The sequence below is a fragment of the Perna viridis genome, chromosome 1, assembly GCF_037379345.1.
Source record: "Perna viridis isolate PV_CMFRI_1.1 ecotype Kerala chromosome 1, ASM3737934v1, whole genome shotgun sequence".
Taxonomy (NCBI): Eukaryota; Metazoa; Mollusca; class Bivalvia; order Mytilida; family Mytilidae; genus Perna; species Perna viridis.
Window position 1 is genome coordinate 64,175,287 of NC_142445.1, and position 24,895 is coordinate 64,200,181.

Sequence of the window (24,895 nt, forward strand, 5' to 3'; positions counted from 1 at the left end):
ACTGAAGCAATTACTTTCAAATTTGATGGATATAATCAGTAGCATAGATGTGAGATTAAAAACGTGTGTATGAAATTAGACATAAATGTGATTCATACTATGGTAGTAGGTTGTGTATTGTAAAGAATGGGCCATGTTTGTTTTTGATGTTTTATATTCAGGAGATGTTTTGGTTGATTAAGAAATTATTGGATTGATATTAGAGGGAAATACTTATCAAGATCAAACAGAAGATTTCACATGATTACTTGTTCCTTGAGGAATGCACAAGAATCATCTGTTTATTAAAATATGAATACACTCTTAATTAGTTCTATCATGGAGTTAAGGATCTGATTGGTGATTAGTGACACATCCAATTCGACCTAGGATAGACCTAGGATGTTATGGTGGTCATTGATATAATTGTGTCTAATATCGTGGTATAATTACTGACACACATCTAGAATTTCTGTATGTTTGGTATTTTTATTGTGTAAAAGGTGAGAATTACAGGTAAATAAGTAAACCATTAGCATGATTAATGAAGTTTTTAAAGGGAATTAAAATGGGGGTGGATGGGTGGATACTGTAAAAGAACATTATGGGATGTTATTGTGCTGTGGAGACCCCTCCTAACAAGTTTTCTGTTGAACCTGACCAGGTATTTAACTGGGTGTGGGTTGTAATATCCTTCATTTGTAATTTTGCATTATACATGTTTCATTGATTTATGAGTACTGTTCAGACAGATGTAATCATTTTGATGTTTGTAACAGTAAGCTGCCTCTGAAGGTGTTGGAAGTTAAAATGAATAAAAAATGTCTTTTGGAACATTAAGTTTGTCCTCTCTATGCTTCTTTACAGTAATATTAAAGTACATATATATTATCTTTAGACACCACCATATTTAATATGGAGACTTCATGGCTCATTTCTCATGTAATCAGTTCATTCTGATTTCTTTACTACCAGGAAGAAACAAACATTGCTAGTATTGAATTAGATTGATTGGTTTTACATCAACATGGGTGCTGCTGGTAGGATTCCAACAGATACATTACAAGTATTTATGCCAAGATTGCCCTTAGCAGTCATATACCTATAGTAATGTCAGTGACCATGATTTTCTTTGTTTCTTCCTTTTAATTTGCATTATTCGTTGACATAGATTTTTTTAAAAAGTTATGAATAGTTTTGTAATTAGCCACAAACTAAAGCTTATTGAACATTTTATGTACCTGATAGTTTTAAAGACAATTTTCACAGGTAAATTTTGCATTTTATGAAGAAGTTTTCACATATTTGCTTGATACGTTTGTTACATTGATTGTGGAATATAAGGAGTAATAAACTCTTTCTGCAGGAAACTTCAAAACTGCTCTCCAATTAACTTTACTGAAGAACAACCCTCTCCTCCTACTTCATACTAGAGATAGATATAAGCATGATGAATGACCAGTATGAAGCCTTTTTCTATCAATAAATGTCACAATTATTTTATTAATAAAGTATGTAGGATATGTTACCTTACCCAGTTCATCAAAACTGTGGTTAGCCTAATAATACTACAGTGAGTAATTTTATAGGAAAACCTATATTATCTATAACAGTTTCTTAGCTAGCCTAGAAAGCATAGATACATAAAATGTGATAATATTATTTTATTAGAAAAATTATAAAACTCAACCTTTTCGTTAAAATGTTAAAACTTTCTTTACTTATAATTTTTATATAATAAGTTCAGGAAATATTTTCTACTTTAATATATTCATGTTTTTAAAAAGGAGTTGTAAAATGGTGTCAGGAAGCTTATTCAGCACTAATAGTAAGCCTGCAGATACTTTCTGTTATCTTAATCAATTGTCCTTGGATGGGACAACAATCACTAAAGTTTCTTTTTTTTGTTGTATGTAAAAGTGTTCTCATATTTTACCAACTATTTGATATTTATTCCTAACCCATGTCATTTCAGAAATGTTTCATGTCCTGCTAATAACAAAGGTGTGCTGACTAGCTGCTGTGGTTTTCACTGCCTGTTTGTACTTTATCTGTCATTGGGACTGCTTATTTTGTAGCTCATTCACTGTTGTTTTTATATTTTGAAAAATAAGATTTACCCGTACTAGTGCACTGCTTCCTATTGCCCTTGGAAATGTATTTCTTGTGGTATGTTATTTGCACCACTAATTACATGTACAAAAATGTAGTACTTCCTATGACCTTAGTACTGCTGAATTGATTAATTCTATGGTAATATTTTCAAACCATGAACTATATGTACGTGTACAAAAATGTAGTACTTTCTATGACCGTAGTACTACTGAATTGACTAATTCTATGGCAATGTTTTCAAACCATGTACTATATGTACATGTACAAAAATGTAGTACTTCCTATGACCATAGTACTGCTGAATTGACTAATTCTGTGGTATGATTTTCAAACCAAATGTGTCCTTGGAATTGCTGATTTGACTGTACTGTCTGACCATTAGAACGGTTACCACTAATCACTGTAGGCATGCTTTGTTGTGAGTAATCATCTCCACTCAGTTTATAAACATTTTAAGTGCAATACCACTTGTGTTGTATAAAATCAGATATTACTAATCATTGTTGACGTAGGTGTTTTCTCTGCAGCAATTCTTGGTCGAGCACTGAAATGTTTAGATGAAGTCTGGTATTAGGAATAATCTATGCATTGTGCTAAAGGGTGTTGGGGCATAAGTTCTTGGTCAAATGTCTCCAATGAAATTTAAAGATGTTGTCTAGGTATTGAGAACTTGGGTTGTTATGGCTTAGAGTGTTCTTACTTCATGTTGGGTCCAGATTTACCTAGGTTTTATATTGTTTCCAGGGGTCAGACAGGTTCTATAAAAGACAAATGTGCACATGTACAATGCTTTGTTACTCATGATTTGAACATACAATGTATTAAGGTCATCATTTTTTCATTGATGCAAATGTCGAGAATCATATCTTGAATTTGTGTGGTACATGTATGTGAAACTGTTTATATAATTAGAGGAATCCAAATAATAGACTGGTTTTACATAATTGTAGGAATGAAACCTCAACTATACCTATAATCAAATGATTAACCATCAGGCAATGATGAGTTACATGATGGTTAAATTGAAATATGGTTTTTGTAATATTTCATTAAATTAATCTAAAACATTTCAGCTGAGACACGTGGGGCTTCATAGTACTACTTCTATTAAAATCTAATCAGAAAACTGGGTGTTTCTACAAATTTACTTGGTTTTATCAGTTTTTACAATTTCATTCTAATGATAGGGGAGAAACTTTCTCACAATATGCTGGATTCTGCAGAGTTGGTAATATTTCATGTGTGCATCATCAAAGCTTAATATTTTTGAAGTATTAAGCTTCACTATAGAACTATTTAAAGGAAGGGTCCTGATGCTATGTGATACAGTAAATTCTAATATTTTCTCAGATATCTAAGGATTATTACAAGACACCAATATAGATTTTTGGTTTTGTATAATTAAACAGAAATAAGTGCAATATATTGGTATTTAGATACTCAGTAGCTGGCACTCATTCTGTAAAGTTACTAGTATTGGGTTGTACCTATGACCTCGGTTTCCAACAGAATCATGTTGCCTTTTTTACTTCAGATTGATTGTTATGGGATGACAAGCATTTTATCTGATATACAGTCTTTACTTTTAACATTCTTTCCTGTTACATGTGGTTTTGTTCTGTTGAACACATGGTGCTTTGTTTTTTATTCTCAAATTTAATATTATTAGCATAAATGTCAGAAGAGTAGGCCATGATGATATGGAAAGGTCATAGGTTACAATAATTATTTATGATGATAATCATAGTTAATTGTTATTTGTTCTGTCACCAGTTGTTAATGAAACTCGTTCATTCAGGTGCATATTATGTCAAGAAAACGCATGTTTTATATTAATTAGGACAGTAGCAGTGTTCAGTTCTGTTTAGTTTTTATATTCAGTTGTACAATATCTGTCACATTCTTTTCTCTTTTTCTTGACATATCCTTTCCCTGTCTTCCAGAGGGTGATTATGATTGATTGGACAAGAGATATGAACTTTGACTTCAATAAGTTTCATTACTATTTTTCACCGTCATATTCCTAAATACTTTATGCTTATCTATGATAATAAAGTAAATAATCATATGGTTTTTTTCTATATAAAAAAGAATAATCTAGGGGTACAATACTGCTAAAGGTGTGGTTCAAATAGGAAGTAGTTATTTAAACATATTTATGTGACCAGTGTGTCCGATTAGACATTAACATGTCTCAAGGGCAACAGATTAATCATATCCCAGTACTTAAGTGCAGAGTAGTAAAGGTTTAACTTGTTTACTCTTGTTTACATTGTTTATTTACACATGGATCTTTTACAATGGATTAATCCCTAATGAAAGTAAGTTGGATGAAATCATCCTTTACCTCACAGGGAGGCATCTGTTATCATTGCATTCTATAGGACTATCTGATTTAATTTACACATTCATTTCTGAAATGAGAATATTTTATGTATAAGAATCGCAGCTGTGAATTAAGATGCAGATTCCAGATTAGAAAATTTACATGATGTCTTATTCATTTCCAGCTTCTGTTATGTATTATATAGGCTGTACTGAAAACTCGTTACTATTATGTCATGGTATTACCTGTATATCTACTGAATAATATTTCCTCATATTTTAGTCTTCATGGTTTCTTTTCTGGATCAATTTTTGTAACTTTTTTATATTTGATTTATGGCCTAAGTTGCTAATTGTAAGGCCCCATCACCATTTTGACAAGCCTCAGTCCTTAAAGTACCTTTTAATCAAGAAAACTGCTATTCTGCCTAAGTTAATTTTCTTCTATCATTGTGTAATACTAGTGGAGACTTAGTACATTATTGGATTTGAAATAAAGAAGGGTCACCAAGATATGAAATAATAAAGCAATTCTATATAAGGTATAAATTTATGGTAATGCTACGAGTACAATAAGAATAAATGTATATCAGTACTACATGTACATGTATATAATCTCATACATGTACTAATTATACAAATGTCTTTAAATATTAAAAACAGGTATTTATAAGTTTAATCTATTCTGTTTACATTTTAAACACTAGTGGTGTTACCACAATTGTATCAACATTTTTTGTACATGTAGTACACTTTTTGTTATATCTCATGATGAAGACTATTGTTATTTCTTTATTTTCTGGATTACAGATTGCTCGATGGAGTAGACTTTGGAAGTTAATACAAGATGGTGAATGTGAGGCATGCTCCGATTTAGTAGTAGACCCCTTAGGTGAACATCCAGATTCTCAGTTTGATCAGCGAGTTAAAAAATTCCTGATGGATCGGTCAATATTAAAGGTCCATCTCCCCAATGGTGGATTTAATATGGTGAAATATGGTGACGCTACTGATGTAAAAGTAAGTTATTGTTTTGCTTCCTTGATCTAAGTTCAATTACAACATCGTCAGCTGAGACTGAGCGGTCTTTGATTTTAATCTATCATGGAATACAGAGGAAATATACAAATAATGTTCCTTAAAAGATTCTTCTGTTAAGATGTGTTCAACCACATTCATAAAATAGCCAATTCACAATTTGATCAAATGACTACCAGTATTTGGTTTCTTTTGGTTATAAATGTATGGTTCAATACCTAATTCAATAATTATTAACGAACAGACAACCTAAAATAAACTAGTATGATAACTAGGGTGGTATAACCATATATATATATATATTTTTTTTTTTTTTCAATATCCTTGACATTCAAATGATCTTTAAGGTTTAAATATCCGCAACACTGTTTTTTCAAGAATTTCAAGAAATGATTAGACCCATTTTGTAAAATCTTAGCATTTAATGTTTATAATCTTTTTTCGTAGGACATAATCAAGTTAGTAGTGGGAAGATTGGCCGCAGGAGAGAGATATTTTGCTAAGTGCTATGCATTGAAACTTGTACATACTGTGACAAGAAAGAACTTCTGGCTTCATAATAATTTATCCATGTACCAAGTACGACAAAAATATGAATCGTCACACCCACCTGAAGAATGGAGGTAATTGATTTAGATAATTTATTAACTGAATAATATTCTTTAAAAATTAGTTCTATAAACGATGTAAAGACAATTACCGTACTAATAATAATATAACATCAATTTTCATGGTTTTTCAAATTCTTAAAAATATTGTTTATTAGTGTTTATTTATCATTAAATATTTTGTTTGTATGTAGTTTAAAATAGACAAATCCTCTGGCAATAACAATAATTCTATCACAGTAACTTTTCAATCAGAAATTATGATTATATCAAGGAAACTGAATTACCAAGAGCATTATTTTTTAGCTATGAAGTAAAAAAAGATAGAGTTTTCTTGTATACAATTTTTTTTTCGTAAGATATTTATCATAAAAAAAAATTTGTTACCCAACAAATTCTAGTAGAAAAAATGACATCTTCAGACTAAATCAATACTAAATGCACAGACAAAATACAGAACTATTCAATTTTTTATTTAAATATACATGAAATTTTATGCAAATCTATAGGTCATCTTAGAAAAAAAAACCTTCAACTGGTTAAATGGCTATTTACCCCTTTTTGCTGGATTCATCCCAAAAGATTTAGAAACAAGGCTCCAAATCCTCTCTGAAAGTTTTTCTTAGTGTTCAGTTTTAACGTCACAGCCTTAAGACCCTTAGCGATGATACACTTACATGTAGAATACGTATTACAGTAAGTAGTTGACAAAGATGTGGGTGTCACATGTGACTGTTTTACAGAATTTTAAAAGAAGCTACATCCTGAAGTTATTTTCAAATTTAAAAGAAAGCATCTATATTTGTTTGTTATGCATGTCATTTTAAAGACATCAGACATTTTGGTTATTTTTCAAAGCTTGTTTTTTTTCCAGATATGAGTTACGAGTTCGATTTTTACCAAAGAGTTTCCAAGAGTTATTTCAACGAGACAAAGTTACATTTTTCTACCTTTATGATCAGGTGAGTTCCTCAGTTTGTAAATTATTGTGAATTGAAAATTTTCAAACCATATTTTCTTTTTCTTTTTCAAACTGTATCAGCAAACACTCAAGCTAAACCATGTACAAGTCTTTTGAATCTAAAGTCATTTATCATTCTCTGCTGTATTAAAAGGTATTATTTTTTTCAAAGTTACTGGTTCGTCAAATAGGATATTTAACTGTTGTTGGAAGAAACTCTGTTAATTTTCAGTCATTGTTTACTTTAATTTACCTTCCAAATGATACAGAAAAAAAGGCGCATGTTAAATCAACTTTCAAATTCAAAAGTTTTCAAAGGATCTAGGAATAGTATATTCCTTTGAACTGTTCTCTCTTTAATACATTTGTACATTGTTATAATGCATAAATTTCATAATTTTCAGATAAGAAATGATTATATGCGTGATATAGCTGAAACTATAGACCCTGAAGTTGCTATTAGATTAGGATGTATAGAAATGAGGTAATTATATGTAATCTGTCCTCGACTTATCAAGAGCTTAAAAGTCAGTGGTTTCTTCAGTTATCTTGAAATGACTACTTATTTTATAAGTGCAATATCATAATGACTGGTTGCAATATATTATTTCCTAGTTGTGTACAGTTAAACCCTTATACACAAAACCGTTTAGATAGGTTAACAATGGTATTCAGTTTATGCAAGCTCAAAATACTTTGAAACTGATATGAAGGGATGAAGGGTAAGAACAAAATACTAAACTGATAAAATTTAGGCAGAAGTAAAGAGGAATATTCAAAAGGAAAGTCTTTATAATGAATGGCAATAACAGAGTAAAAACCCGGAAAATTGGAAACCACTGCAATGGTCCTGACTTGGTACAGGCATTTCAAAATGAAAAGTGTGTTAAACCAGGTTTTTTAGTATGCTAAACCTCCTGCTCTGGAAGGTCTTGGGTTTTAATTTTTTTAGTAAATTCATGGTTTGGTTTAGTCAGGTTTTACTGTATATTATAGGATTGAACAGCTATTTTTGGTCGTTCATGCATGTATGAACGGATCTCAGGGCTCCCAAATTCAATGAACAGCCAAAGGCCGTACATGTAATGTTTGGGAGTGGAGATATCCGTTCATACATGCATGAACGACCGAAAATAGCTGTTCAATCCTTATAATTCTATCCGACAGTCAAAGCTACCCTCTGAGCAGCCTCAGTCGGTTATATTTATACACTGTGTTTATGTTTACACTTCAATACACGCACATTCCTTTGCATACACATGGGAGCGTGGACGAATATTTACACATAATCGTCTGCACAACAACAGTGAAGGCAGCATGGACAAAGTGATAGTTGGCATTGAAAAATACGAGATGTAAACAATTCAACAGGAATATAATTATGAAGGAAATACAACAAGAAAGAAGGAAAAATAGTTGGCATTGAAAAATACAAGATGTAAACAATTCAACAGGAATATAATTATGAAGGAAATACAACAAGAAAGAAGGAAAATTACAACAAGGTTTTTTTCAAGGGTTCAGTCAGACTCAGTCATAAGTTTCTTTCCCCGAGCTGAAAATTACTCTCTGTAAACAAACTTGACCATTAAAATCAATGTGCGTGTAATAAACAATTCTTATGGCTATATTATGCTGTTCACTTCGTTGCTTCCATCTTTCGAACGACATGGCCGCCATGTTGGTTTCAGACCCGTGCAGCTCCGGATGTCAAAAGAATAGGCCTGCAGCAGCACTAAGCTTGTCGTAAAAGGCGACTAAATAGTGCTCAGAAGCCTAGCCAGGGACTAGGGCGCTCTGCCCACAGAGCAACTGGGTTGTGTGCCCTAGGTGGTGGAATGGGGTACCCCGGGCATGTTACGTGCTGGGGTTGTCAGGCTATAATACGGAAAACCTGACCACAAACCATAGTGGTGCACCTTGTTGGGAAAGATGCCACGTTCCTCGCACGTTAAAAAACCTCACTGTGGTATTCTCCCGGAGTAGGAACCATAGGGCTCCGCCACAGGAGGCTAAATTGCCTGACTCTACCCACCTCTCCCTATTTCCAGTAGCAATCAAAATTTCTCGACCCCATTATCCTTGTGTCCTATCCCATTTTTCATTTCATCATCATTTCATGTTCATGTTATCATCCACTTCATGTTCATCATCTGGATATAGCTGAAATATTGCTGCTCAGAGGTTAAACCCCAACAAACAAACAAACATATATTGGTTTCAAGTTGACTGGCATTCATGCATGTATGAACGATCTGGCGAAGTTCATGCATGTATGAACTTTCTTGCAACAACGTTCTTGACCAATCAAAAATGGCTATAAGCTTGAAGTATCTCCTGATTAGAATTATCACAGTATGGATGGCTTGCTAATCTAAGTAAAGGATTTTTGAATGTAAGGATTAAGACATGTATTGAATTTTTTTTATTTATTCAGCATTTCTTTGTCTTATACAACATTAGTTAATTAGTTGAACTTGGAATAGAAAATTATGATATCACCTGGTCTTTGCAGTTATATGCACTAGTTCACCCAGTACATTACTAAACTTCAGAATAATTAAATATGAAAGGTTGTGGGATGGAATTTATGATGTATAATGTTGATATTGTATGCTGGCACTGTTTTTATTCTTAAAGTTCATGGACAGAACATTGATTTACTCCCTTGTGTATTAGATATGGGCTTTTTGTTCTGTATTTTTGGAATATCATTAATGAAACTCTTATGATAATGTAATGTTTTTAATTCCAAATTTCACTGAGGGAATAAGCATTGTAAACGATATGGCTAGATTACAAAAGAATATTAATTTTATTTTACAAACCTAATTTTCTACATTGATCATTTTATCAGGATGTGTCTTTATTGGTGATTTTTGTTATCTATGTAGCAGGTGTAGATCTGGAGATTTGGAAAGGGAAATTCCAGATTTTTATTGGTAATATTTTCCCAAATTATGCACAAAATTGACAAATTTTGCATCAGAAGAAAGAGATTCAGGTGTCACCAACCACTTCTAACGTGTTCATTACTTTACGTGTTAAAAAAATAATTTTCAAAGTTTCATTGTGAATTCTCAGGACAAATGACATCTTAATTTTGCATACCATTGTGGAGCTTAGAAAATAAGGCTTTCGAATCATTATGTTATTAGTATGATGATTGTAGTAATTTTTCACAAAAATTGACTTGAATAAATAATACTGAAAATCCACATTTTTACTTTTTCTGCTAACTGACAGCATGGAGGCAAATTACTCATACATGTTAACAATATTCATACACTTTTGTAGTAAATTACAAATATGATTTCAAAGTACACATCCTCAGCTTTATTTTGAAAACTTTTGATCAACATACACACATATTATGCTCTTTCAATGCTTAGATCAAGGTTCAGTGTGTTTTTTGTACTATTTAGGGGGTGGCCATTTGAACTAGAACTGGTAAATGAGACCTCAAACCTCCAAAACAACTCCCCTGAATCTGCAAATGATTGTGAATTGCATGTACTTTAATTCAGGTATTTTGCATTTCAGACGATTCTTCAAAGATATGCCTCAAGTTGCCATAGATAAAAAGTCCAACTTTGAATATTTAGAGAAAGAAGTTGGATTGAAACGTTTCCTCCCTAGATCTGTGATAGAATCAACTAAGGTAATATAAGTACCATGACTGTTGATTTTAAATGCAATCTCTGTTTGGTTTTAATGTTCTTGTATGGAACATATTCTAAGATCAAATGTTATCCTTTCTATTGGAACTATATATTATGGATATATTATGTTATATATATATATAATATAGTAATATAATAAAGTGATTTGACAGTTTTGGAAAAACAATTTGAATGTATTTACTTTTTAATTTCAGTCCAAAACTTTAAGGAAATTGATTCAGCATCATTTTAAACAGTATGCACAGTATGCTGAGCATGAGTGTGTTTACAAGTTCTTTGATACACTGAAAACTGTGTGTAAATTTGAACAGGAAAGATTTAGATGTGCTTTAGGGGTAAGTTTAATTTCTCAAGTCAAAGTGTATGTGTTATCATATATTATGACAATATATGTATTTGAAAGTTTCAGTCAGATACTAGACTTTCACAGAAAAGTGAATAATTTGGCCACAGAGAATATATATTACTTAGTGCCAAATGACTATGTTTGTTTCAATTTTATTTGTATTGCCTGTTTGGTGTCAAAGAGTAATGAGGGGAACCAAGGTTCTAGCGGTAATCAAAAGAATATAATCCAGGGACAAAGACCAGACATGGAAAACAGACATACACAACAAAGAACATAAAATAATTAAAATAATACATACAGAGTAACAAAAACGTATAAATAACTCGGACGTCACTAAAAACTGGGAGCATGGACCAGATGCACCAGTAGGGTAAGCAAAAATATCTTTGTTTTTGTAATTCATTGCTCAGTATTACCTCCCCCTATTTAAAACCATTGAACTGTTTTATTATGATCTTGTTACAGTCTGGTTGGAGTATTTCCATGGAGCTAGTCATTGGACCTGATGTAGGAATAAGTTACATGACAGAAAAAGCTTCTTCTGTTAGTATTATTTATTAGTTGGTAGTATACCAAATGGTTTAATAGATTAAGTGAAAAAACAAGATATTTTGTTATCCTTGAACAACTAAATGTTGATTAACATCTAAAAAAATGTGTATAAGCCAATTGTGTGATAAAATCATGTTTTTTGAAAATTCTCTGTTTGAAATCCTTTAAAGATACTTGTATATATAAAAATTCATAAAATCCATTTTAGCCAACCCACATGGCGGATTTCAGTCAGGTTCAGTCCATACAAACATCATCATCAGAAAACAAAGGTATCCTTCAGATTAAAGTTGCGGGTGCAACAGAGCCACTGACCATTACATGTGCATCTGTAGATGATGCAGAGGACATGGCTGATCTGATTGACGGGTATTGTCGTCTTGTACATGACATCAGCTCTTCTGTGTGGAGTAGAAAAGGTGATTTATGCCAAATTTTTGCTTTACATTCTTTCAAGCATTTTACTGTAGATTTTTCTGAAATGATAAAGAATAATTTAAGTATTTGTGCCCTTTTGATTTTTTAAGACTTTTTAACAATTTTTCTTATACATGCACCTACATTTATTTGTGTTAAGATGATATTAGTTATTGATAAAACTGAAAAAAGGTGTGAATAGTCTAATTAAGGAAAGTATATGATTCATAGTTGTGTATCTAGACAATAAATAGGTAAAGAGTGTTTTTTGAAAGTAGTTGCTAGTTTTCTTAATAAATGCCTTATAGCTGTCCTTCTCCTGTCTAAAGAAACAAGTAGACATCATTGTTCTGTCTCATCTGTATTTTCTAGATACTTTGCAAATAACAAGCACAGAAAGTTTTTAAGTGGTTGCTTGCACACCAGGTTCATAAAATGAAGTTTTTGAGTCAGTATTTTCTAAGTGTAATATCATGTGCATTGTAATAAACTTTTGACCTTGGAGACTGGGTTAATACTGACAAATTGTCTTAACTCTTTATCAAGCTGGTGTAGAATGGGTCCCACTCAATGACACGAAGCCAAAGAGAGGTTGGTCATGCATGACTGATTTTTTATTCACTGTCTGTGACAAATATACTCCAAAACACAAAGTATCTGTATTTGGTGCAGGATTAATTAGTATATTTTTGCATGTTTTAATCCAAATTTATTGAATTTAGTCTCTGTTTTATTTTTTTTCAAAAGACATTGAAGCTGAACAGTTTTTGTTTTATGAGTCCTGTGCTTGTCTTTGTTTATTATTATGTTTTTAAGTCAGTTTCAATGTCTATTAATGTAGTGTATTTTATCACAGACGATTGTTACCTTGACAACATACTGCACCATGTTTTGTTCCTTGAATACTTGCACATTTCATCCCTTCCCCAGAACAATTCCAAAATTGATTTAATTACTAGTAACCCTTCTTTTATTGGCAAATTTATCTCCAAATTATCCTTCCCTGCTTCTTTCTAATTTAAATTATTTTATTTGGTATTTAGATTTGAATTTTAAAAGTTAAATTCATATATTTGTAAATCAAATCAAATTTTTAATCAAAATCAATCTTTGTTGGTGATATTCTGTGAATTCAATCATTCATAACTTTCATATCAGCGTGTTAATTTCATCAGTAATAATATAGAAAATAATAATCAAATGAAGACACTAACTATCCATGTCTGCTGTTGTTTGGTTGTTTTAAGTTGAAGCTTCATTCTTGGCTGTAATTTTTTGAAACTACTGTTTTTTTTAACTTCATTTTTGTTTTATTTATTAAGCTGTGACAATCCACATGGATAATGGTTTATATGAAAGTTTTATATGAATATATGCATTATAGGATTGAAATGTTTGTATTTTGTAGATGAAAAGATTCCAAGGACTCCAAAATCTAGGTGGGTTCAAACTTAACACATTCGTATTGTATAATCAACTGCACAAAATTTTTTGGTCTGTATATCTGATTGTCTACCTCAGGTTGTTTTTCATTTCAGTATCAGTCTATTTGAAATTAAGATACTGCTTGTGGTAGAGGTGATAAAAGGTGCAGGAAAACCCACCAATCTATGTTGGACACACCTTATTTTTACGTAAATATAGTCCTTTCTGGTTATGTGGTATGTGGCCGTTTCTGAATTAGAAGTAAAAGCAAATATTGTGGGTTTTGATATGCATGTATCACCTCCTGTGTGATATGTACATATATAAAGACTGCTTTTTAAACTTTTATTACTTACATATCCGTACAGATGATACGTGTTAGGATGGAACTGGGATTGAACCTTTTAAAGAATATCTTGCAAAGAAGTTACTTGTCTACCAGATTTAATAAAAATAGCTATTTTAAAAAGATTTTGTTGTGTAACTCTGCTACAAATGATGTATTTTCAATTTACTGTCTGCTGTTATTAACTTAACCTTTCACCTTTAAAAAATATAAGTTGTTAATTACCACTTTTGAATGTAATGCAAAAATGTATATTAACTTGCAGCTCACTGATAACATAACAATGTTTAGTACAGGTTTTTGTTCAATGCTTTGTACAAAGCAAGATTATGTTAGTTATAGCATTATCTTAAAGGCATAGCACTGTGTCACATAAGCTGTTCAACTTTGTCTTAATGTTCTTTTTGGTTATATTGTAGAGTTAAAAGAGTGGACAGCCATGGTAAACATGAACACCGAAATGGATTCGATAGTAAGTAAAGACTATATACTTTAATAAGTAGGCAAATTTTGATGTTTTACATATGGAAACATTGCAAGAATGCATTATTTTACTTGCCCTTATACTCAATAATTAGTAATTTAATTAGTTAAAAATGTGGAAAGATCTGACAACCAGTATAACCATTTGCTTAGCCTTACTCAAATCATTATTGTAGGGATCTCTGACTATGCTGAGATAGTAGAAGAAGAAGGTGACTACAGCACACCCATGAGTAAGTGATTTATGATTTGTTATATTCTGTGAAGAGTTATGTCCCCTTTTATAGACATCTTGAAAGATTTATTTAGGATTTGCTTATCAATGCTTAAAATTCTTTTTAGTTGGAATTTATCATTTAATATCCACTGATTTTAGCAACATTTTTATACATGCTCTTAAACTTATTGAAAGGGATTACAGATTGTGTTAAACTTATTTAGGCAAAATAATTGATAATGGGAATTTGATGAGTTGGATGACAATTTTTTCTCTGATCACAATAATTAAAAACAGATGCATACATTGTAATCAGACTGCTAATGCTTTATGACACTATAAGGCTACCAGAGCTGTTGATTTATATATGATTGATACTATCAACTAGGCTTAGGAGGAAGCAGACGCAGGAAGAGGAAGTGTGAGTTACAATGCATTATGGGACAATGCATGCTCCATAATTCACTCTTACATCATATAAAACAGGGTTAATTGTATAAATCATACATACTAATATTTCAGGAATAAACATCTCCTAAGATATGCCCCTTCAAGTCATCTCGTCATCTTTTTCGATAGGTTCCATTTTAGAGTTCAGTCTAAAGTGTTCATTTTAGATCTGCATTATGAAATAGATACAACAAGAATGTACATGTACTTGCATGTCTCTATCCATATTTGTCTATCATCCCAATCTTAAAATCTTTTGATAGTATTTTTCATCTCATTCTGTACTTGTACTGTTCTTTTACAATTAGAAAGCCGAGAAAAATGAAGATTAGTGAAAAGATAATAGCCTCCTGTTTTCCTCTAGAACTAAATGTTTTCTTTTTATTCATTTCTATGTTTCTCATTTTATGATTTTCTCATCATTTTTATGGTAGCAAACTAGTCCAACCAGTAGTTTCATTTTGATTAATTTTATTTTATTGATTAGTTTTACCAGTGACCTGACCAGATCTAATGAACTGCATGTAGCTCTGTATGGCTGTGCATGTTGTCTTGGACTACTAATTGTTTAAACTAAATTGAAAAGAACTCTTGTTTTATTAGAATAAAATACAATTTTAAAACATTTAAAACAATTTACTTTTGTTCAAATTTGTTTTTCTTAGTTGATTGGGAAAGAAGTAAATTCATCTTACACCCTCTCAGCTAAGCATGTTTAAATGGAGATATTTAACATTAGAAAAAATATTTTGTGCAGTATTCTGTTGTTTGTTTGTCAAAATGTATTGTCCTGCAGGATTTCATTCTCAGATTTACTTGAAGTTTATGTAAGACAAAACTGTTTGATTTTCAGCAAAGGACTATGAACTGCGGAGAGACAATGTCCAGCTGTATGATGTGTTAGGGGAAGGACAGTTTGGTGATGTGTATAAAGGGGCTTGGACAGATAAGGTAATCCTATGGTCATATATGTATATTGTTCTTAGGCTTCTTTACAGTTACAGCTAGCTATAGGGTTAACTGTAATAATAATATAGTCATATTCTGAAAGTTAACAGGTAAAACATCTAAGGTGTTAATCAACAGGTAAATGAATTGTCTGAAAGAAAGTTTAAATCTCCTTATCAATTGTCCAGTTATCTTTCTATGTCAGTTCAATAGGAAATGGTAATTTAATCATCTGAAGTTTAATATTTTACACACTGTGAACATGAGCATATATAAGACAATGTAGTAGATTTTTTTTATTCCTTTTCTATTACCTGGTTCTAGATTTTCTTAATTTTCATGATGAACCATTGTTTTATCTCAAGACTTCAGAGAACCAGTCAGAAACACTTAAAAGCTTTATAATGCTAATATTTAATCAGGAATTATATATTACCATTGGTCAACTTCCTTTCATTTAAAGGAGCATCTTTGGGCTATTGATAACTATAGTACTTATTTAGATTTTCCTTAGAAACTACCTTTAACTATCTTTCCATCTAAGACTAATGCAAATTTAGAATGAAGTGACTCATAAAAAGATGCACATGTTTAAATTTGTGATGAAAGACAGCTTGAGGCATTTTAATTTTTGGAATGGACAATGATAATCCATATGAAGCCTTCTAATAAAAGGGTTACAAAGAGTGTGTTGTGGCAGAACCAGAGTTATGTCCATTGAAAAGATGATTAATGCATCCTATTGATTTTTTGTCCACCACAAGAAGAAAGACTTTTTGAACATTTTAGTTCATTTCAATACTTAGAAGCAGTTTAAACAACATATTAAAAATAGAAAAAAATTGGTCTTTTCATCAGATGTTACTAGTACTCAATATTAAATTAATTATTGTAGGAAGGAGATGTACATCCAGTAGCAGTTAAAACTTGTAAAGAGGAAAATGAAGAAACCATGACAGAAAAATTCTTAGAGGAAGCTTGTAAGTTTCCAAACAAATTTAAATCATAAAAAGATGAGCTTAATTCTGTGTATCTTGGATAAAATCAAGGATTTTCTTCCATTTCTTCAATTATTAAATCTTAGAAATGGAAATAAGAAATAATAGAGTTTGTCGCCAAAAAAAAAAAACAACACTTCTATCATGACATTTAAATGCCACAATGTTCAACCAGTACCTAGATTCACATCTAAAGCTTAGTTTAGCAGTATTTTAGATTGTCATATCTCATTGTAGTTGTAATGCAACAGTTTGATCATCCACATATAATCAAGTTGATTGGTATATGTTCTGAAACAAGACCTGTATGGATTGTCATGGAGTTAGCAAAGCATGGTGAGGTATGTAGATATGGAGAGGTGTGACTTAAGTATTGTCTTTTATTTTGTTTCTTCCATCATATGTGATGTAATAATTGAAATCAATTGTAATTTGATCTACTTTACTAAATACAACTATTTGATATTTTATTTATTATGTCCTCATTACAATTTTGTCAAGACAGTTTTTTTTGCCCAATGTTGCTCCTTTTTATCTCACCTGGCCAAAGGCCCAAAGACTATGTGTTCTATTGCCATCACTTGGCATTCGTCGTCGTTAACAATTATACAAAACTCTTCTACTCTGAAACTACTTGACTAATTAGAGCCAAACTTGGTATGAATGTTTTTTGGGGTATCCTGCATAGAACTGATGTGGTGATTTTTGATTTCTGACAGGAGTCAAAGTGTTCAGCATGATGAGATCTATCTCTGGTCAAATTTTGGTTTTAATCCATTAAGCCATGTTGGAGTTATTGCTCTTTTTCAACGATTTTTGCTATTTTTAATGTTATTTCTTTCAAAAATCTTCTCCTCTGACACTACTTGACCAATTGAAACCAAACTTGGTATGAATGTTTCTTTGGGTATCCTGCATAGAACTAATGTGGGAATTTTTGATTTGTCGAAAAACATGGCCACCGTTTTTAAAAATAGGACATAGGGGTCAGACAATAGTTTTCACTTATATCTCCAAAACCGTTCATCCAAATTCTTTCAATAGCTGAAATGATCCATATTTTTAGGACTACAAAAGTCTTTAGTAGGACTTATCACAAGATCTTTTCAAAAAAACAATTTAAAGTTTCTAAGAGTTATTGCCCTTGAAAGGGGAAAAATGACTGTTTTATGAATAGTTTTCAGTCAATATTTTGAAAACTATGATAGTTAATCTATGATAGCTAAGTCCTACCAAAGACTTCTTCAGTCAAAATTGTTGGACGACTTCTTGTTTAATTTATTGCCTTTGAAAGGTAAAATTCAACAAGGTGAGCAATTCAGGCTCCTGGGAGCCTCTTGTTTAATGGTACATGATGTAGGATATTTTAACATAACAATTATAGGACAAAAAGTGGCAAATGATACCAAGGTGCTACAAAGGAAAACTTTCAGTTGATTTTTTTAACCATTATTAGGTGATGTTAGCTTGTTTCCCATTATATTTCTGTATGCTTGGACAGAGTTATTTCCATACATTACAATCATTACCTTTCGAAATTTTTACTATACATTACAGATGCGTGCCTATCTCCAGAACAACCGTCCAAGGCTAGATTTGTGTACACTTATTGTTTACACATGTCAGCTCAGTACAGCTTTGTCTTATTTAGAGAGTAAAAAGTTTGTACACAGGTAAGATTGATCTTTTTTTGTTGGTTGGTTGAGTGATTTCAGTTGTAAGATTCATATTTTGATTCCATGTTAATTATTTATAGTCAATAGACAGAACTGAATTGATGTTATATTAAGTATTTTATGCAAACAAAGTAAAAGGGGGGAATTAAATGATATGACAGGTTTCTTGCTTTATGGAATATTTTTAGTCTAAAGATACTACTCTATTATACTCCACTTGTCCTTCCATCTGCTCATCGGAGTTAGGGGGTACCTACTTTGTGTCATCCGTAACATAAAACATATTGAATCAATATTATTCTAATTTCAACAGTGTTTTTCAAGATTTGTGATACTTGGGTATTTTTTTATGCATTCTGAAAACTGCTTTACCCTTCTTTTTCAGAGATATTGCTGCTAGAAATGTTTTAGTATCCTCACATGACTGTGTTAAGTTGGCTGATTTCGGTTTGTCTAGAGTAGTAGAGGAACAAAGTTATTATAAGGCATCTAAAGGGAAACTACCAATCAAATGGATGGCACCAGAATCAATTAACTTCAGGAGATTTACTACTGCCAGTGATGTATGGATGTTTGGTAAGTCATGTTATGTTAATTTTTTTATGAGCTCAATTAAAATTCAATGAATCACTAAATAAACCAGAAATGTTTTTTGCAGTTTAAACCTGTGGCAATCCCACGTATCCATCTGCTATTTTTTTTTAAATTTGATACACATTTACTTAATGATCTTGAAATATCAGTAATTTTAAACATGTTTGATCTTTTGAAGTTTTCTGTTATTTTAAGTTTTTTTTTTTTATAACACAGGCTACCTTCTAAATGAATAGAAACTGAATTGTTTGGTACAAATCAAAAGATAAAGATTGAATTTCAGAACTATTAATATAATTTCATTTATGTTCATGCTTGCAGGTGTGTGTATATGGGAAATACTTATGTATGGAATAAAACCATTCCAAGGTGTGAAGAATAATGATGTTATAGGAAAAATAGAGAATGGTGAGAGATTACCACTGCCTCCTGGCTGTCCTCCTTCCCTCTACAACCTGATGTGTGCCTGCTGGTCATATGAACCTTCCAGTCGACCTTCTTTTGCAGATATTAAGGGTCGTCTATCGTAAGTAAACATTTTGTCATTTATTGAAAATCCAGGTGAAAGACCTAATTTGTTGTAAGAACATTTTTAGTCGGAAATTTTATTTTCTAGAGGTTGAAAAGAATCCACAAATTTGAAATGACAGGAGGGAAGACATGATTTATATTTGATCATCTGAATGTACTATTTTTATTAGATAAATTTTATTGGACTTAGATGGTATTGACAATACAGTAGTGGCAGATAGCATATGGCTCTGTTTTGAATCAAGAAAAAAATATTCATAATAATGAAATCACTGCTATTTATAAATAATGTACACTTATCTAAAATGTATTACCTTACGATATGGACTAGATTAAAAAATAAGTTCAAATGACATTAGGCTCCTATAACCCTCAATTTTTGCCCTTTGGTCCTATACAGCTCAAGCTGGTCTTGTGACTATTGGTAAAATTATTATAAGAATTTATTCAACATGCCTCTTAAGATCAATCAGTCTAATTATGGGGATATTAAGCTCTTCAAATGTACTAATTAAGTTAATGTACTTAATGAATTAAGATGAAAAGAATGTTGTTTTTGTAGTGAAATTTTAGAAGAAGAGAGATTTCGACAAGAGGAAGAAATGAGAAGAGATAACAGGCGTATTCAGGATATTAGTTGGAGTAGGTTTGATAATTAGGTTAAGTGGGGGTACTTTTAAATGTATTAGATGTCATTTACAATGTACTCTGTGTCCTCAAATGATATCATGATGTCCTACATTTAAAGGCTTGCCATTGAAGAACTACTATTCAAAAGGGTACTAATTGTCATGGTTTCTGGTGTTCAATAGAAATATAAAACTTGCATGGCAAATTATATTTATAAAACTCACAAATTTAAGATTCATTCAACAAACAGATGTAATTTTGACTAACTACAAAAATTAGTTCTTGGAATAACAGAACACAACAGTGTAATTGTTGACTGTATTGAAACAGGGTATTGTCACCATGGACTGGAATGTGGTGAAACAGGGTATTATTACTATGGACTGGAATTGAAAGGGCCTTTTATAGCTCTTACAAAGAATTGACTTTGAAGCATCCCTAAATTAAGATTTCTCAGGAACTCTTATAATATATTGCATAAGTTTGATTCTACTGCACTCCTTTTGAAATTCATAAATATTTTCTTCAAAGAAAATTTGAGGAACAATTGTGAATTTGATTCTGTGTTAAAGCAGACTGTTCACAGAAACCAAAAAAAAAGAAAATTTCCTGGTTGGGATTAAAAAGAAAACAAAAATTGATATTAGTTGGCTTTGCCATTTTGACCAATTATAAAGGCCTGTGACGTATAAGTCTTAATAATATCATCAAAGAGGAATGAAATTTGGGAGGAGAGTTGGTTTTGTTTCATGAATGTTTTTAAATTAACTAGTAAATTAAGTCGCATGCATTTTTCCTTTTCATTAAGTTGTTCTTAGTTATTAAATGACATACAATTTAAACAAATAAAAAAATATATATATATTTTGTGATCTCAATTCTGTAATGTTAAACTTACATAACATCTGACCATATTTATCCTATCAAGTAAGCTCTTCCTGGAAAGGGAAGTTGGTACTCATAAAGATTACATGCGAAGTTTATTTCAATAAGTAGAGAATTAAGGAAGGAAATTGGTGAATTTATCAATAGAGACAGGCTTGCATAGATAGAAGATTAGATCTAAATTTGTGAATACTTTAGTTCATGGTCATAACTCAATGAATGTGAAAATTATTGAAAAAAAAATGTTTTAACATGGATTTTCCAAACATAAACTCATTTTGTAATTTTTAAAATACTTTTTCAATGGATGTATTGGTAATTTAACACACATTTTCATAGTGCTCATGAACATTGCTAGCATAGTGATATGAAAGCATTATTAGGATTTAGTAGTTTAAGCAGTGGACTATACTTATCAGGATGAGTTTTAAACGAGCTGGTCTACGCTTATCAGCAAAGTTACGGAGGAATTCTGACAAGGAAGAAAGTAAATCATTTTTATGTCTTTTAGTGTGGAAAAAGTCTACTTAAAAATTATTACTATTTTCACTCAGATGTATTGTTTTGCTTTCTATAACCCCACTTTTAAGCTTGGGGTATATGGGGTATATACCAGTAGTTGAATGGATGTCAATCCATCCATTCGGCTCTTACGGTTTTGTATCCTAATAGATTTTATCAGACATTCAAGGAATGATTATTAGTTATGCCATTGTCACCTGCTATTTTTATATTTGATCTAAATGAATTATGGGTTTCAATAGGTGTTATGTGAACTTTGCCATTGACTCTGAGTACCCATTTCATATCAGCAATTCTTTCTAACTCATGTGATTGAGTTATACATTATGATATTATTTTTAGAAGATGCTATTTTGGACCTGATATTACGATATTAAATGGTTTTTATTTTTGCCGGATTTAAATGAGATAACCATTCTGCATCATGGGAACAGTTTTTGTGCATAATTTAACTTCTGATTAAATTAGTTTTGGTTCATATTAGAACTTGAGGATAAAATAAACATTCTAGAATGGATACATTTACAAAGTTGGCTTAGGTGAACAAGGAGAGTCCTAATTCTAGTTTCAAATGGATGTGATTCATGTGATTTTTAGATCAAGCTCTTTTACCATTTTTAGAACTGGTTTCTTACTTATGTAACTTTCTTACAGGGTCAAGTGGTTCAGACATTGAGGAACCACCCCCTAAACCAGCCCGCCCACAGTACAATACCATGTCACCAACAGGGTCAACACCAAACCTGACAATTAACCACAGTGTAGCATCCCTACCACATCACTGGAACAGTACCACAAACCTGCCTATTGGCCATAGCACACCATCAGGTCCTAGTCCACAACATCCACCTCCTGGCACTGTGCCAAGGATGGCAGAACACAGAGCAGTGGATCCTGGTCCAAGGGAGATAAATCTACAGCATTATTTCCCATCCTCATCTGGATATACTGCTGTATCATCTGTCCCACAAACAAATATTCCACTGGACAATAGTGAATTTATGCATGGACACGCAAGAGTGCCTAGTGAAAGGGGAGTATACCCTGGAGAAAGAGGATTAGTCCCTGGGGACAGAGGGATGGTCCATCCAAGGTACCATGTTCCTCGGAATCCCCAAGAAATGTCAGAAATGTTTGGTGGGCATTATGAATCCACTTCTCCTAAAAATTCTGTGATAAATGATAATTTTACTCAGGAACCCAATCAGGCTGCAGAGGTAAGCTTTTTCTTCTTTGCAAAATGCAACTATTTAGACAACAATACCTTCGTAAAAATGTAAAATGTATTAGCAGTGCACCTAGATATTAAAACCATAGTGATGTGTCATGAAAGATGAATACGATGGTGTTGGATTTGCATGTTTACTAGTGAGAATTGTAGTTGGGCAGTTTATAGAATATACCTTTTTCATCATTTTGAAGTTCATTCAAAATTTTCTTAATTTAGATAATCTTCACTTACTGGTATATTCCATCAGTAGTTAAAGCAATATACTACAACAAATGATAACATAAGAAATTAAAAGAACTTTATTAATTTAATTTAAACTATGCATTTTATAGGATTGGGAATTCCATGAACCTTTATTGCTAAAAAATAATCATTTGGATGAGTCTGACCCAAATGTGATAGAACAGCGTTTACAGCAACAGCAGCAACAGTTAGAGGAAGATGCAAAATGGCTTCATGCATCAGAAGTTAATCTGGTGAGAATAAAAGTGAAGGGCAAATTGTAAACTGCTATGGAATTGTTTGTAACATGTCGCCTTAAATATACTGATCTGACAGAGAAAATCCTCTCTGTTTGAACAAAATCTGTTTTTAATCAAGTGTCCCTTCCTCTTTCGATAGTTTTGGTTTTGTAACCAATTGATTTTTGGAGTTAGATCTTCTTTATATTAGATTTGAATGCTGATGATGACTCCTTGAAACATGTGTACAGCATATTGAAATTGGCAATATATTATATGATTGGTATTTTTGTATTTGTATGCAGATAGTTATAAGATGATAGACATAAAATTTTGCCAGCAAGCTAACGGTAAATACTCAATTTTTCTTTCTGAGAAGGAGCATTTAATTTGATGAATTCAAAGTTAATTGCTTCTTAAAGCTTCATATGACTGAATGGATGGACTTTATATTCCACAGTCACCAGGGTTTGACACTTAACTTTTTTTTAGCTAGATAGCCCGAAGGACTTCCTGATCAATAAATTAGGTAGTCCTCAAGTTAATCTTGCAGCCCTGTCTTTAGGTAAAATAAGAATTTAAGAATAAATTTATGTAGCCCAAAGGACTACCTATGAAAATTTCATGGTAGTCCTCTCTCAAATAAGGGTGGCACAGGACTACCGGACTACTGTTAGTGTCGAACCCTGGTCACTTTTACCAAATCAAAGCTTTTAAAAATTGAATAAGACAACATTCAGTTAAAAGCTGATTTGTGTCCACAGGAAGAAATTCTTCAGAGGTCACTTCAGTTATGGAAGTTCTATGTATATATGTGTGTGTGTGTGTGTGTGTGTGTGTGTGTGTGTGTGTGTGTGTGTGTGTGTGTGTGTGTGTGTGTGTGTGTGTGTGTGTGTGTGTGTGTGTGTGTGTGTGTGTGTGTGTGTGTGTGTCTGTGTGTGTGTCTGTGTGTGTGTGTGTGTGTGTGTGTGTGTCTGTGTCTGTGTCTGTGTCTGTGTCTGTGAAACATCCATTGGGGATGAAGACTTATTTTTATTTTCCCCATTATGAAAGAATAACACTGTTTAAAATGAAAGTAAACTTCCATTGCCTATGCTCCTTTATTGTTCAGTTGAAAGTGTTGAAAACTTGAGTGTGGAAAGATAAAAAAAACCTAAGTATGCCTCATGATTAGTCTCTAGAACAAGCTGAAATGAAGGGTAATAACAAAATTACCCAACAGATATAATCTAGGCAGTAGTTAAAGTCCATATAACAAATGGCAATATCAGAGTAAAAACTGGTAAGTTGGAAAACTCCACAATGGTTCAGACTTGGTACAAGCATTTCCAATAGGACATTACATAACTTAAGCAGCACCAAGGCTATCTATATGTAGGACTAACAAACAATTGCTTTTTGATTTTTTTGAAGAAATGATTAGGATGACAGGATATTGATGAACATGAATACCAGATTGTATGTATGATGA

The 24,895-nt window shown here is 31.9% G+C and overlaps 1 protein-coding gene across 15 annotated transcripts in view; it reads left to right on the forward strand.

Annotated features, from left to right (window-relative positions):
- The window catches only part of LOC148629831 (focal adhesion kinase 1-like), a 50,498-nt gene that overhangs the window by 20,782 nt on the left and 4,821 nt on the right, over positions 1-24,895 (forward strand). For 4 of the 15 annotated variants that reach the window (XM_088558139.1, XM_088558146.1, XM_088558096.1 and 1 more), the window contains exons 2-23: positions 5,230-5,439; positions 5,905-6,080; positions 6,940-7,027; positions 7,431-7,510; positions 10,570-10,687; positions 10,904-11,044; positions 11,524-11,601; positions 11,819-12,029; positions 12,574-12,618; positions 13,436-13,466; positions 14,218-14,270; positions 14,458-14,514; positions 14,887-14,919; positions 15,802-15,899; positions 16,792-16,876; positions 17,132-17,235; positions 18,452-18,567; positions 18,956-19,146; positions 19,486-19,690; positions 20,258-20,337; positions 22,387-22,949; positions 23,296-23,439. In XM_088558139.1, coding sequence (XP_088414265.1) covers positions 5,359-5,439; positions 5,905-6,080; positions 6,940-7,027; positions 7,431-7,510; positions 10,570-10,687; positions 10,904-11,044; positions 11,524-11,601; positions 11,819-12,029; positions 12,574-12,618; positions 13,436-13,466; positions 14,218-14,270; positions 14,458-14,514; positions 14,887-14,919; positions 15,802-15,899; positions 16,792-16,876; positions 17,132-17,235; positions 18,452-18,567; positions 18,956-19,146; positions 19,486-19,690; positions 20,258-20,337; positions 22,387-22,949; positions 23,296-23,439 — 2,778 coding nt within the window. In that variant the 5' untranslated portion in view covers positions 5,230-5,358. Of the gene's footprint in view, positions 1-70; positions 496-568; positions 644-991; positions 1,046-4,308; positions 4,416-5,229; positions 5,440-5,904; positions 6,081-6,939; positions 7,028-7,430; positions 7,511-10,569; positions 10,688-10,903; positions 11,045-11,523; positions 11,602-11,818; positions 12,030-12,573; positions 12,619-13,435; positions 13,467-14,217; positions 14,271-14,457; positions 14,515-14,886; positions 14,920-15,801; positions 15,900-16,791; positions 16,877-17,131; positions 17,236-18,451; positions 18,568-18,955; positions 19,147-19,485; positions 19,691-20,257; positions 20,338-22,386; positions 22,950-23,295; positions 23,440-24,895 lie in introns of those variants that run through there. The other 11 variants (XM_088558116.1, XM_088558121.1, XM_088558142.1 and 8 more) reach the window with 10 other exon arrangements.